A 16,030-nucleotide genomic window follows, 5' to 3' on the forward strand; every position below is an offset into this window, starting at 1 on the left:
TTATGCATAAATAACTATGACATCCCTCCTTAAAAATTGAACTCCTATAGGAAAGGGATATAGCTTACGATTTCATATCTTAATCCTTTTTAAAATGCAACGTGGGATCAATATGTTATTAATTTAGTTTATTGTACATTTTCAAGAATCCTGAATTACGCATTATGTAGGAACAACTGATGACTTACTTTAAATAATTTTAAACTTGTAGTCACTTGACTAAAATGATTATCATTTTGTAATTGAACTTATGCTTTAAGCCGGTTTGAATGCATTTGTGAATATATAGTCTTAATTTCACTAATTAGAGGTCTACCTATGCAAAGTCATCCTTGTATATCACATATGTCCATAGGTACAGAGATCAATATATGTCTATGTGTCCCTAATTTCTCCTGTATTGTCTTGGCTTTCAGTGAGCAATATGGAAGTCCCAATGTTTTCCAAGTGTTTATTAAAATTCTTTCAGAGGTCATGTATTCCATGGTGTCCTGTACCTGTAGGCAGGACTTTCATCTTCTTGGCTCTGGAGATCTGCACAATGGCTTCTGTGGTACAGATACTGCCTCTGGTCATTCCATGAACTGAGGCAATCTTCCAATGACCCAATTAAATTTATGAGTGTTACCAAATTTCATCCTGATACAATGATAAGCTTCAGTAAAACATTATGAACGACCTTACATATTCATCAATATAAACAGAGAGATGCACACATACATGCATGATGCACACATAAAATGAACCTTAAAAATGGCAGGCACTTTGAAAATGATGTATAAAATATCCATTGAAGTAGCCATTATGGCGTAAGTTGCTGGTGCAAGGAAAAACTACCAAGCTTTCACATAAGCCAAAACACACTATATTATTTCAGATGTTGCTGTCAACAGAACCTGTGATCCAGTCTTCATTCTGGTCACAGAACTGTAAACCTTGGAGTGAGGACTTTACCTTTTCTACACAGCAAAATCATCTCTTTCATGAGTTCCTCCCATTTCAGAACTCCCACTCCCCGTTCCTGGTATTGAATCCTCATTGTTTCTGTAGTTATGGCCTCTCCCCCTGGTGGGAGTTGAATTTACTGTTGAATATCAGCAATCTTATTACCTTACTTGGAAGCATCTGCATTCGGATTATTGGCTCAGCTTGTCCACAGGGTTAAATGGAGGTATTTGCCTTAAGAACTATAAAATTTAAATTGCTCCCCAATGAGACTCTAGTGGGGGAGATTTCAGTTTCCACTTTAGGAACAGAGACTGTAATATTTTATAACAGTAACATTTCTATGGTCTTATTAAATATGTATATATATATACACACACACACACACAATTATATGTTTGGAAAAGAAAAGGAAAATGTTACTAAATTTGCCATGGAAATTTTCTGCATCTGGCTCAAAGGTAATATGAGACTTTTGTCTAAATATTGAGTAGATGGTTGGATTAAATATGTAAGTCCTATAATACCCATTAGATTTCTATGCTGTGAATCTGTGTATTCACAACAATGTTTTGATCATGTTGTTATTTTTCCGTTAATCTAAACTCTTATCTTTCTAGGCATTATTTTCTTTCTCTTTCTGTTGGAAAGTAGGAAATGCACTGAAATATAAGTTTGTATTACTGTAATATTCTATGATGGAAATTTCTAGGTAACAAAATGGAGAGTCTTATTTATAAAGTTACCCTTAAATTTGCAGAAAATCAATAGAACAGGATGATAATACTGTCTAATAAAGAATATCAAGCAAGTTATCTTGGAGAGTAGGATGCTTGAGCTTCATTTTGGAAGTTTAGCATAATGTGTTCCAGGATGAGGAACTGCTTAAGAAGGACAGGAGCTGTACTAGAAAATAGAGTGCAAAACTCAAGAAGTAGAAACAAGTATGAGGAAATGAACAAATTTGCCCAATTCACATAGTACGAAAAGTGACACCTGAAAGGCAAACCCAGGCTGTCAGTATTTGTATTTCATACCGTCCACTAAACCATAGTCCCGTTAGGAATGAGCTAAGAGCCATGCAAGCAGTTTGCATTGGTGTTGGGTCTGCTTCCGGAATGTCACTATTAAAGACATGTAGTATAGATGAATGGATGACAAAGGACTGAGGAAGGAGGGGAAGGAACTTATGAAGCTTATGATATATTCTAGGCAAAAGTTAATGAGGACTTGTATTTAAGCTAAAACAAATGAGAGGGGGGACCAAATAAAACAATAGGAATTTTAATGATAAGTTTCCAAAAGCCCCAATTGAATATATGAATTAAGTTCTTATCTTAATAAACTAAACAGATGTTAATTTAAAAATTGCAGGATGAACCATCATTTTTGGGGTTGAGAATGAATGAGTTAGGGAACCAAATATTTTGATATTCAGCTTCAGTGCCTGGGATAATTAAGGTCATATTCACAGAAAAATTTTCTTTAACCACATTTTACAAATGTAAGTGCTAGGCTCACTGTTCCTTCAAACTTTCCTAAAAGTGAGCACCTTCACTGTAACATCCATCTTGCTAGCAAATGTCCTCATGCATTCTTATGTTTCTGTTGTTGGTGATCATGAAGAAATCCTTGGAAGGAAGGAGTATTCAATTCAAAATAATATTTGTGAAGAAAAAAAGTGTTTTCTTGGAGTGTGTTTTATTCATACTGAAAAAAAGAAAAGGCACAAAAAGTCCAAAAGCATTATGCCAAGGATAATTATCCAAAAACACTTGAATATATTCAATTGAAGTCTCCCAACCTGTGCTCATTCAAATTATTCAAACTTACAAGTGAAATTTATAAATGGTTTTATTTCTAGGAGACTGTTGATTTCTCTGCTGTGCAGTGAACACTATTTCATTTTGTTTTCAGCCAAAAGAAAAAGGATCCACACGGGTTCATGCCCTGAACAATGTCAACAAGGCTCTGCGGGTCTTGCAGAAAAATAATGTAAGTGCTGACCTAGACAGGGTCTGGGTGTCATGTGACAGCATGCTGAATGTTGACGTGAGGGCCAGTTCCCCAAATGCAGAGAGTGTTTTAACTTCTGATGGCAATCAAATCAATTCTGAACTAGACCATGTGTTGTAGTTCTTTTGTGTCTGTTTGTGGTTAATGTGATTCATGATTCAGAAAGCAAACTAGGTTTTTTTGGGGGGGAAAGATTTTATTTATTTTTATTGCAAAGGCAGATGTAAAGAGAGGAGGAGAGACAGAGAGGAAACTCTTTTGTCCAATGGTTCAGTCCTCAAGTGACCACAATGGCTGGAGCTATGCTGATCTGAAGCGAGGAGCCAGGAGCTCCTCTGGGTCTCGTATACTGGTTCAGGGTCCCAAGGCTTTGGGCCATTCTCAACTGCAAACTAGTTTTTTTTTTAAAGATTTATTTTATTTATTTGAAAGAGAAGAGGGGGAGGGAGAGAGAGAGAGGGAGAGAGAGAAAGAGAAAGGAGACTGAGCTCTCACATCTGCTGGTTCATTACCCAAATGGCCAGTAAGTTCAAGACTGTGCTAGGCAAAAGCTAGCAGCTTCTTCCAGGTCTCCAATATTTGTGGCAGGGGCCCAAGGACTCAAGCCACATTCGGTTGCTTTTGCAGACACATTATGGAAGTGGAACCTAGACTTGGAATGACATCCCTGTGAGATGTTCACACTGCACGTGGTGGGAACTTGGTGCACCACAGCAACATTCCCAGAAAGGGAATTCTTAAACCCACAGAGGGCAAGCAAGGGAGTGTCCCACACCTCAATAGGCTGATTCTGTATTTTCAGATTTGACCTGAAGCTGATATATTTCATGCAGAAAATGAGTCCTACAGTAAAGAATAAACTCAGTTGCTTACAGAGGTGTTTGTGGCTAGTGAATGTTACTACACAGAATATTGTTTTTTGTGTACTAAGTATGTTCAAACATTATCATAATCAAATTACAGTCAAGTTGACACTTAGTTTCACCTCAAATATAAATTACATATAGAAATACCTTAAAAGCATATATATCATATATATGCTTATTATATATTATATATATGCTTATTTTATATATATATATATTTTTTAATATATATATATATATATATATATATATCCTCACCTTGCACGTGCCAGGATCCTGTATGTGCACTGGTTCAATTCCTGCAGCCCCTGTTCCCATCAAGCTCCCTGCTTGTGGCCTGGGAAAGCAGTCAAGAATGGCCCAAAGTCTTGGCACTCTACACCCACATGGAAGACCTGGAGGAAGTTCCTGGCTGCTGGTATCAGATCGCCACAGCACTGGTCATTGCGGTCATTTGGGGAGTGAATCATTGGACGGAAGATCTTTCTCTGTTGCTCCTCCTGTCTGTATATCTGACTTTGCAATAAAGATAAAAAAAATCATAAAAAGCAATATATAGTTATCTGACTATATATAGTTATTTGACTACATATAGCCAAATATATATATGTAATATATAATATATATGCATTGATAAATAGTTATTTGACTTAAAACATATCTATCTATCTATCTACCTATAGATATAGATATACAGTTATTTGAGAAGCAGAGTTAGGTAAAGAGATTATTTTCCATCCTTGGGTTCATTCCGCAAATGGCCATAATGGCCAGGATGAGCCAGGCTTAAGCCAGGATCCCAGAATTCCATTTGGGCCTCCCATGTGGATGCAGCAACCCAAGGACTTCGGCCGTTTTCTTGTGCTTTTCCAGGCACCTTAACAAGATGCTGGATCAGAAGTGGAGCAGCTGGGATTTAACCAGCACTTGTTTGGTACACCAGCAGTTTAACCTGTCATGACACAAGGCCAGCCCCCTAAAAATAATTCTAACTCAAGGTGTAAATGTCTAGTCTGTTCTCTGTACTTAGGTTTGGTGTGCATTAACTGGGTGAAATATGTTATCTACGAAACAGTAAACAATGATAGCTACACAAATGGACAGTCTAGCAGAGCTGTGGTCTCCTTAGAGCAACTTTGATATTCCTTCTCTCACGGCTTGGAGACAGGAGGTCCTCCGTTATTAAGTTCCTGCGTTCTTTACAGTCAGCCAACACATCTAACAGGCACTATTAATAGCTTCCTGGTTGCATTATGTTTTTCAAGGATAAATTCAAATATGACATCCTCTTAAAATAACTGTAAGCAGTGAAAGATTGGTAATATCGTACACTCTTTCAAATAACGCTCAGCTTCTCTGGCAGAGAGGATACTGGCAGGATCTCTAGGACATGGAAGAGGAGACCACAGTCATCAGTTGGTTTTAGAAATTTAGGGCTATCATCATGTGAGAATATATGTTTTTTTATTCATGCAGGGGAGTGATTTTATTTTGGAAGAATAAGGCAGGAAATTACATAAGAGTATCTTCTAACACTCTTGCAATGTTTTCTGTTTGACCTGCTGATTTCTAGATACGTGTGTTTACGTTGAAAAAAATCACCAAGTTGAACACTTTACTGATACTTTTGTATATGCATGTTGTTGTGCTTTGGGTTTTCTTTTTTAAGGTTAAAAAGAGGGACCTCAGAGGAAAAAGTAAACCTAAACTTAAAATGTCTACAACTCCAAACAGTGGGAACTCTTTTCCCAATTTGTCTCTTTGTGTCTCAAATGAATAATAAAAATATAGACAGAAATAAATAGATTGTATTCTCCTCCATTAATTCATACTGAAAGGAAGCACAACCAATGGAAAATACACCAACATGCAACTTTATTTGTCTCTGATTATTATCAAAAGAAACACAATTTAATTAGAGAATATCTAAAAGCAAAAACTTGTCTTGAGAATGGGTTTGAATGGTCTATATTAGATGAATAAATTAGCCTGGAAAAGGATCAGTATATTAAGCAAAACAGTAGATAGGGACATTATTACATTTTCTTTCAAAGTTATGAATTCTCCAATTACAATAAGCCTCAGGAGTCTTTGATGGTTTGAAATAATCATAACTTAAAAGAGAGTAATGATGGTATATTTACATACAACACATTGGTGCATTCTGTGTGTCAGATTTTATTTTCGGTGATAAGGTTGGTGTAGTCAGAGATGAAACAGCCTGTTGTATCATGAAGTTTATAGCTGAAGGGTGTTGGAAGTTAAACAGATGCACCGTCTATAGTGATAGGTGAATAAATAATGAGGGAACAGGGGGAATATGGAGTGTGGAAAGACTCTTTGTTTAAGTTGTTATGGGAGAATAGACATGAGGGGATAGCCAGGGGATTATCTGAAGGAAGATGTTCCTAAGTGATAAAATGCTGTCACAAAAAGAAAAGAATTTGGAATAACCTCTCAATATGTGAACTTATCTTACTACAATAGCAGAGTCCTAGCATCGTGGGAGAGGGATGGAAAGGGTGGTGAGTGACTGGCAAGTTTTGGGTTCTGCTCTGTTTGAGTTGACAGTGACTGAAATTCAAAATGCTATTAAATATATAATGGATAATGAAATAGTGATATAACAGTTATATCAAAGGAAAAAGGTGATGAAATGGTATTTTCAAAGAGTACTATTTTTAGCTGAGAAAGTAATGATCAATACTGAAAACCTAACATGGCTTTACATTAAAGATACTAAGAAAGCCACAAATTATTTTTATTTAGAGCCTTTAATTTACCTCTCTCAGACTATAATACACTTAGCACTTACCTCTCAGCCTATCATGCTCTTAGCAGTTGAAAAGACTGAGTACTAACAGCATGAACAGTAGTTTTAGTAGTGATCTTCTTTCCCTTGATGCCACCCCCCCACCCCCGCAAAGCATGGTATTAAATGCTAGAAATGTGTACATTTTGCAAATATAATACATAAAGTTAAGTTTGCAAGACAAGAAGTAGTTTAATAGTTTTGTTTAAATTAACCAACTTCAAATCGGAGCAGGTGCCAGGCTTAGAAAATTCAGGCTGTGTTAGGACTGCTCTCGCCTCTTCCTGTGGAACTGCCAGATATCAGTAGATGCATATGTGGCCTTTCATAGGCAGGAAAAAGCCTTTCATCTTTAGTCCATTGAGGCATCCACTGACAGAGTTACCGTGCACTTCCAATTCTCCTTGTGGAGCCAGGTGTATTATTAACTGCCCTGGTGTAAAACACGTGGCATATAGGAAAACAAAATTGAAGAGCGCGTAATCAGGGGATCTATACAGAAATGCAGGCAGGATTAAAGAACCTCACTGTGCGAAGTGTTATACAACCAGCACAACTTCTTAACCTTTACTTTCTCTAAAACTAAAGAGATAAAGAGAGAGACTTGCTAACCTGCTAAAAGCTCTCTCCTGGCTAGAGGGGATGGAGGCAGTGTACAAGTGCAGTGATACTCAAATCATGACTCAGTGGAAAAATGAGAAGATGCATGGCTTAGCCTCTTGGTTCAACACTCTACTACCAATGTGCTTATGCTATTCATTGATTGAATCCAGCTAGAAGCCAGATCGAAAGAGCTCCAGATAACGAATGATGTCATCTCATTCAAAGAAAAGGTAGAAAAGCTAGGTAAGTAGGGGTGTGTTGAACAGAGTAACAGGTGCATCAGCTGTTTTGTTTTCTCTGAGGCCAGTGGAGATTTGATGACTTAAAGTTTTCTGTATACCTACATTTCTGAAGTGTTGGAGCACTGCCCTGCCGAGTGTGCCAGGAAGGCACTCACTAACGAGGCCGTGTCACTTACTCCATGTGCGGATGGAGCGGAGAGGTGTTTTCTGGTGAATTTTGTGACAGGGTGGTAGTTTGCTTCCTCCTGTGCTTCTGGGGGAAGCCACATTCAGACAACAGGATGAATCATTTCAGATTTTTTCTCTTCTACACAAACTTACTAAATGCCTGGGAGAATAGCAATATATTTTAGAAAGTTCCTTCTATAATGTAAAAATTAAAAATGGATAATATATTAAAACGCTGCAAAAATATCATTAAGTACACAGAAGTACTTTAAAATGCACAGTTTTTGATAGTGATATAACACTAGAAATTAATAACGCATTTAAAAATTCATTTCAGTTCATTTAAAATGTGTTGAATAAGAAACCAAGAGGACAGCACTGCATTTGTCTAGGAAAAACATTCCATATGAAAACCCATGAGAAATGGCCCAGGCTTTACCCAGAGGTTCCGTTTTTGTCTTTGCTTTTATCTTCATTAAAAAAAGATAAAATAAATTAAATCAAGCTTCAACTAAAAATGTTAGAAAAGGAAAAATGCTCTAAGGAAAGGAAGAACTGAAGATAAATGAAGAAATTAGAAAGAGGTAATACTAGACACATTTAAGAGCCAGTCCTTTTTAATAAAATAAAATGGCCTAAACTCTTAAAATCGTGATCAGGAAGAGGAGGGGATAAATGCCTGCCATTTTAAAATAGAAAGGAAATATTACAGGTTTATGAGCTACAGAAACAAAAAGGTGGTGCCAGTGTTGTGGGGCCGCAGGTTGAGCTGCGGCCTTGACTCTGACAGCCCATATGAACACTGTCGGTTTGAGGTCTCACTACTTGACTTCCGATCCATTTCCCTGCTAATGCTCCTGAGAAAAGAAAATGAGCCTGGTGCTTTGTCCCCTGCTCCCTACTTGGCAAAGCTGGAGAGAATCCCAGGTTCCTGTCTTTGACCTGACCAAGCTCTAACTACAACAGGCACTTGGGGGGGTGTCCCAGCAAGTGGAAAATCTCTTTTCTCTCTTGATCTCTTTCTGACCGTCTCCCTTTTTCTTTGTAATTCTACCTTTCAAATAAATGAAAAATTATTTTTTAAAGTAAGAACAAAATTGAATTCTACACAGAAACATATTTCTTGCTTATTTGGGAAAAAAATAAACAATAAAATTGGATACCAGTGATAAAAAGGAGTTGTTCAACACTAATAGAAAAATTTTTTGAAAGAATTTCTCATTTCTACAGATGTATCTACAAACATGGTTTTTCAAAATAACTCCAAAGCCATTCCTTTCTTAAAATCAAATGAATACTAGAATTTTTCCTTAAATAAAAAAAAAATTGATAATTCCTAGATCTTCTTAAAACCAAGTTCATTTGGTCTTCTTCCTTCTAAGAGTTTCTTTCACCTTAGCCTATTTATCTACCATAAATTGCCAGATCTGGTAACTGTAACTTAAAGTAACTCTCCAACCTAACCTTCTTCCTCAACTTCATTTGCTTTCCCTGTTCTGACTGCTGATTTGCTATCTCCACTTGAATGCCACTCACAGCTTAGCCCTGTAATACATTCATCTTCTGATTTGCATTCTCTGTGCTGCTTATTTTAGCATGAAGTTATCGTGGCCATCAATAATTTATTTTGGAAAAGCACTTATGGATAAGACAGTACTCATAACTGCCGTGACACCTCTGTTACAATATTTGCTAAGAGCAAAGCTCATTTGTAATAAAGTTGGTCCTGATTTCAAAAAGCAAACAAAGTACAAAATCATCTGAATTGGGTTGCCTTCACCAAGTCTACATTTGCTTGTCTCTAACTCAGCTCTACGTAAAACTGTTTTCACGACTTCCACTTATTTGTAGCTTTGCTCAAAGTGGATGGAGCAAATCCCAGAGAAGATGGAAACATCTCTCGTATTACTGTTGTTAGTGATCAGTTTCCTTCAACAAGAATAATGAAGTCAAGTCCATAGTTGCGTGACTCCTGCTACGTCCAATAAGGAAAATGTTAGTGAGTGATTTTATATAGCTTGTAAACATATTGGAATTTGAACAAGGGTAAGATCCAGTCAGTGCGTTTTTTTTCTACCAAACTTTTGGACATTTCATCATTTCATATAAAGTTGAATGATTATCTGTTTTTCACTGTTAAAGGAAGTTAGCAATTACAGTTCGGGTAGGGAGATTTAACTGTAATGCCTTACAGATGTTATTTTGGATGTATTCAGACCCATACTCCGTTCCTGACAGAGTAGCTTCCTGATTTGTGTCTCCTTCACTTCCCAGATGTTCCCTTTTCTATTTTATTCATACCAATGATTTTTTAGAGGATTGTCATATTGAGATACATCATATGTGTATAATCCGGGCTTTACTGATTTGACATGATTTAATATTAGTTGGCATAGTTGTAGATCTAATAATTATGTTCAGTATAGCACTCTCATCAGTTTTCCATCACAAAGTGGCAAATTTGTACCAAGTCACTTCAGATGTACAGTGTGAGATAACTCAAACAAAATAAAATCACTGCTTTAAATTATAAAACCACAAATCCAGAGTGTTTTAAAAGCCAAGGTTGAAAATTCTGATGTCAACAGAGTTCAAATATTCGCTTAATCACATCTCTGAGCATCACCACTGAATTGGATTGAATCGTCAAATATCACTGATTGGAAAATGTTCTGGGCATATGGTCTTAGATAAAGAAGATTCTTCAGTGTCCTATAAAACTAGTATTTCATGTGTTCTTTAGATATTCAGAAGCTCTAATATATTTTCGAATACATCAGAACAGTGTCTGACTGAATATAAACTGCTTCTGTTTATCATTCATAAAAATCAGTGTTCAAACAAAATTATGCAATGTTTAATTTATGTTAGATGAGTATTATTTTACAGCAAAATTTTGATCCACACAAAAGACCTGGTAATATCTGCAGTTATATGTGCTCATTCCTAAGAACCCAGAAGAAACAGATTCTGTTAACTAGCTCATCAACAGGAGGATGTTCGCCAAATGAATCCACGTTTTGGATCCATTCAGCATTTGTGAAATATACTAAGGAGTAATTATCTTTCAAAACATTGCATTTGTGAATTATAAAAAGTATATACAACCAGACATTGTTATCTTTGAATTTATACTCAGATGCAGGTGGTATTATTGCTTTGAAATTGAAGCAGGTTCTCATTTGATTTCTTAAGGTGGGTTGTTTATCATTCCTATCCTTCCTAACAGTGTATCTCTTACACCAAGGGAGAATCGTATGTTTTTCTTGCATATTCAACTTAAAATTGAAGCAGCTCCCAAACAAAAGCTAAGGGAATTCATTTGCACTAGACCTGTCATACAGTAAATGCTAAAGGGAGCTTTCCAAACTGAAAGAAAATACATTAATATGTAACATGAAAACACCTGAAGATACAAAATCCATTGACAAAAGTAAATATTCATACAGATTTTAAAAACTATAATTATGTATTTGTGAAGTATAAAACATTTGTATCCCAAATAGTAATATTAAAAGTCATAAAAATAAAAATAATAATTAAAATAACATTAATTGGTAGGCAGTATGAAAAGATACAAATCGCAACTTCTGTTAAAAAAAAAAAAAGATTTATTTCTTTTTATGGAAAGTCAGATTCTCCAAAGGGAAGGAGAGACAGAGAGAAAAATCTTCCATCTGCTGGTTTATTCCCCGAGTGGCCACAACAGTCACAGGTGAGCTGATCTGAAATCAGGAGCCAGCATCTTTTGATGGGTCTCTCACATGGGTGCAAGGAAGTGTAGCAGCCAGGATATGAACCAAAGCCCATATGGGAGCCTGGTATATGCAAGGCAAGGACTTTAGCCACTAGGTTACCATGCAGGCCCCAAATTGTCACTTCAAATATTCAAAATGTGGAGCAAAGTATTTAGCCTAGCAGTTAGGATGTTAGTTATATATATATTTGCTTTATGACAGTTTCATAGGACTAGGATTTCCTACCCCAGTGTTCCTTCCCCTCCCCACTAATGTCCCCTCTACTTATCCAGTGGGTGTCTCATGAACTTTCATAAGTCCACCGTGCTTCCATTGAAGTGTCTTCCAACAATGTAGGCATGGACCATTTCGGAGAAGCCTGCATCCTACCTCTCAGGATATCTTCAAGACATTTTTACCGGGAGTCCATCCTTGTTCTGTATACATAGTGTCATACTGCTCTCTGCTTCTACCTCTGAACATAAGAGTTTTGCTACACTCCCATTATGCATCCCCTTAAATACAGAGCCGGTGTTCCCAGTCCACAATGAGGAGAAATTTAGTACGCTTTTATCAACATGAAGTTAACAAGCATACAACAAAAATACCAGTGTGTTGCTAGAGTAGTGACAAAGTGTATCGAAGACCTTCATGTAGGAATAGATACCAGCATGTGACCCATGTGGTATTAAAGTAATTACAGTAGGGTCCACTGTGGTGGCCTAGCAGCTAAAGTCACCTTGCAAATGCTGGGATCCCATATGAGCGCCAATTCTAGTCCCAGCAGCTCCACTTCCCATCCAGCCCCCTGCTTGTGGCCTGGGAAAGCAGTCAAGGACCCTGCATCAGCATGTGAGACATGTAAGAATTTCTTGGCTCCTGGCTTCAGATTGGCCAGCTTGGGCCATTGCGGTAAATTGGGGGTGTATCAACAGATGGAGCATCTTCCTCTCTGTCTCGCCTCCTCTCTGTATATCTGACTTTGCAATAAAAAAATGTAAATCTTTTTAAAAATTACAATAAAAACTAGAATATCATTACCCATGAGATGTAGCAATAACAATGATAAAGGGATATTAACAATGTCAGGTGTTTATAAGCAGTCTCTTTTGTATGATCGATTTTTTGAAAATTACTTACTTTTATTGGAAAGACAGATTCACAGAAGGAAAATGAGGGAAAGATCTTCCATCCACTGGTTTATTCTCCAGGTGGTCATAACAACTGAAGATGAGCCAATCTGAAGTCAGGAATCAGGAGCCTCATCTGGTCTCCCACATGTGTGTAAGGACGCAAGGTCTTGAATCATCTGCTGCTGCTTTCTCAGGCCATAAGCAAGGGGTTATATTGGCAGTGGAGCAGCTAGGGCACCATCTGGTGCCCAACTGGCATGCTGGCACTTGATGATTGAAGGATTAGCCTGCTGAGTAACAGTGCCGGTCCTCCATATTTATTTTTGATACCCAGTTCTGGTTTTTAAATTCAGCTTCCTGTGAATGTATTCTAAGCCACTTTAGCACCCAATAGCTCAAATATGTAGGTGTCTTATCAGAATTTTCTTGAATATAGTCAATTATGAATCTTTTAGTTCTGCTTTTAAACTTCTACTTTAATTCTTGCCATGATCTGGAACTCCTGATGTTCCTTTATTACTCATGCTCACCTGGTTTCTGCCTTTCAAACTGTTGGAGACTATTTTACAAGGGAAGAGAATATTTGAGTAGCTTTTTCTCTAATATGTTCATTATAACATCTTCCTCTGGAGCGGACAGTTAGCCTAGAACTTTACACATCTTCTTCCCGTATCAGAGTGCCTGAGTTCTCTAGCTCCTGATTCCTGCTTCCGGCTAATCCAGACAGTTGAAAACATCAGTGAGGGCTCAAGCAATTGGTTCCTGCCCCTACGCTGGCTTTGCCTTCTGCCCAGATATGCTATAAATTCCACAGTCGTTTGGGGAGTGAATGAACGGGTGGTAGCTTGATGGTTGCTCTTCCTGTCTCCCTCTCAGCTGTATCACTACAAAGAAAATGTGTACATGGATTTAGTTGAAGTGCAAAGTGTTGTTTTTTTTTCTCTTTCCTGTGATCAAAGCTAAGTTGATATTAATAAGTCACATGGCTCCAGATGTTTTTAGGAAACCCCGTGGTAACCACAAAGCAAAAAAAAAAAAAAAAAAAAAAAAGCTGGAATAGATATATTCAAATGAAAAAGCAAGTAACCAAAATATATTGCCAGAGAAACCAATAGTGGAAGAAAGTAATAAGAGGAAGAACAGCAGTCCCACTAAACAACTAAAATTATATTAATAAGCCTCTCCCTTTCAAGTTACTTGATATCTAAATGAATTAAATGCAACCATTAAATTGTATGGAGTTTGGTGCACAAGTTCTGATATCTCGTGACATAATAGAGTGAATAAGGCTGACAGAAATCTATTGTGTTTTAAAGTGACAGATAAGATTTTACATTTACACAAACATCAACTCACAAAGGATCGAGGACCAAAATGCTATACGTGGAAGAAATGCGCACAGGCAAACCCTTCTTGTACAGGATTGCAGAAGTATGGCCAATGAAGGCCAAAAATGTAGTAATAGGATTACATCAAGCTAAGAAGTTACTGCACAGTAAAAAATATAGAGCATAGGAATGAGGCCGCCAGAATGGCAGAAAATATTTGAAAACTATGCATATGATGTAAGCTTACTAGCCAGGAAATATAAGAGAAAGAAAACAACTTCACAACAAAACAAACAATCCAGTTAAGATACTGCCTACGGGTATAAACAGGCATTTAAAAAAGGATAAAACACAAATGGTCAACAGACTCATAAAAAAAGATGTTGAGGGTCACTAGCTACCACAGCAATGCAAATAAAAATCAAAATGAGGTTTCATTTCACTCCAGTTAGAGTGGTTATTAACACAAAATGTGAAAAATGACAAATACTGGTAAGGATGTGGCAAAACGGGTATCTGAACACACCAGCTGATAGCAATGCAAATTAGCGCAGCCACTTTGGATGACAGTAAGGGCATGCCTCAGAGATCTGAAAATCAATGTGCCATCGTATTCCTGGGAATTTACCCAAGTGAAACAGAATCAGTATTTGAGATTTATTTGCACACCCATGTTTATTCCAGCTCAAATCACAAATAACTAATATATAAAATCAATCCAGGCAGGGTACGGCACAATAGTGTAATGGTTAAGGTCCTTGCCTTGAACACTCCGGGCTTCTATATGGGCACCAGTTCTAATCCCAGCAGCTCCACTTCCCATCCAGCTCCCTGCCTGTGGCCTGGGAAAGCAGTTGAGGACGGCCCAAAGCCTTGGGACCCTGCACCCACATGGGAGACCCGGAAAGAAGTTCTGGGCTCCTGGCTTTGGATCGGCACAGCACTCGCCATTGCGGCTGCTTGGGGAGTGAATCATCGGATGGAAGATCTTCCTCTCTGTCTCTCCTCCTCTCTGTACATCTGTGTTTCCAGTAAAATAAATAAATCTTTAAAAAAAAAATCAATCCTGGTGTCTACCAGCTGATGACCAGATTAAAGAAATTGGGGATTAGATACTACTTAGCCATTAAAAAAAAAGTCTTTCATAACGAAGTAGGTGCAATTGGACACCACGTAGTAAAGTTTAATAAGCCAGTACCCAAAAGGAAAATCATATGCTATCTCTGATTTGCCGCAATTAATATGCAGAATATAAAAACAACATAATGTAGACAAACAAAATCAGTGTTTTGAGATTTGGTCATAGCTTAACCCTTCTTTGTGCTCTTGAGAAACTGGTTCTTCTATATGCTGCTTGTTGCTGCCTTTATTTAGTAAAGGGTCAAGCTTGCAAGTATGGAGTAAATCAGAATTATCTTATTGTAGAAATTAAATAAAAAATAAGAAAGGAAGTAGGAGGAAAGGTGGGAGTAGGAGAAGGAGAGTCGGGAGGGAATTATCGTTAGTATCATGTATAGTTATGTACATGGGATATACGTGAAATTTGTTCCCTTTGTGTAAATATAAAGTATTAAAAGAGGGGAAAGTTTTAATGTAATCAGCATAAAGAAAAGACAAAAATGTAAAAGTCCTGCCTATTCTTTTCCAATGATATAATCACTGCCCAATGTATACGTGAATCTTAGCATCATATTTTACTTCATAAATGTGTACAAATATTGTGGCTCAATTAAAAATCTGCAAGTAAAAAGTATTTCAGTACCCATTTACATACTGTATGTGTACATTGAGATTTGTGTCATAATCATTATATGGATACAAATTATATTTTTAAAATTATTCTTACCAAAATATTTATTCATATATATATATATAGAGGCAGTCATAAATCTTTTAAAATTACTATTTTAGTTTTGCTGATCTCATTTTTTAAAGTTAGTATATATAGCTGTAGTTTGGAAAGCTGGAGGTATATGCTATTGTGGTTTTGTGTTTTTTATTGAAGTAAATTCTCTATTGCCAGAGTAAAGCATATAATATTTATAAAATTTATTTTAAATATTACATTCAGCATGTTTTTAAAAATTTATGTTTTGAAGTGATAATTACTGAGTAAAATGTCCATTTTCTTATTCACTGTCATTTGCTATACAAATTCTATAAAAGAAGTTTTGCTTATC

General features: G+C 36.8%; 1 protein-coding gene across 1 annotated transcript in view; it reads left to right on the forward strand.

Moving 5' to 3' along the window:
- DMD (dystrophin) overlaps positions 1–16,030 on the forward strand; it is a 1,921,612-nt gene that overhangs the window by 446,319 nt on the left and 1,459,263 nt on the right. The window contains exon 4 of the mRNA XM_041000021.1: positions 2,863–2,940. Coding sequence (XP_040855955.1) covers positions 2,863–2,940 — 78 coding nt within the window. The remainder of the gene's footprint in view (positions 1–2,862; positions 2,941–16,030) is intronic.

This window comes from Ochotona curzoniae, unplaced genomic scaffold (assembly GCF_017591425.1).
Source record: "Ochotona curzoniae isolate NIBS_2020 unplaced genomic scaffold, NIBS_Ocur_1.0 contig_1274, whole genome shotgun sequence".
NCBI lineage: Eukaryota > Metazoa > Chordata > Mammalia > Lagomorpha > Ochotonidae > Ochotona > Ochotona curzoniae.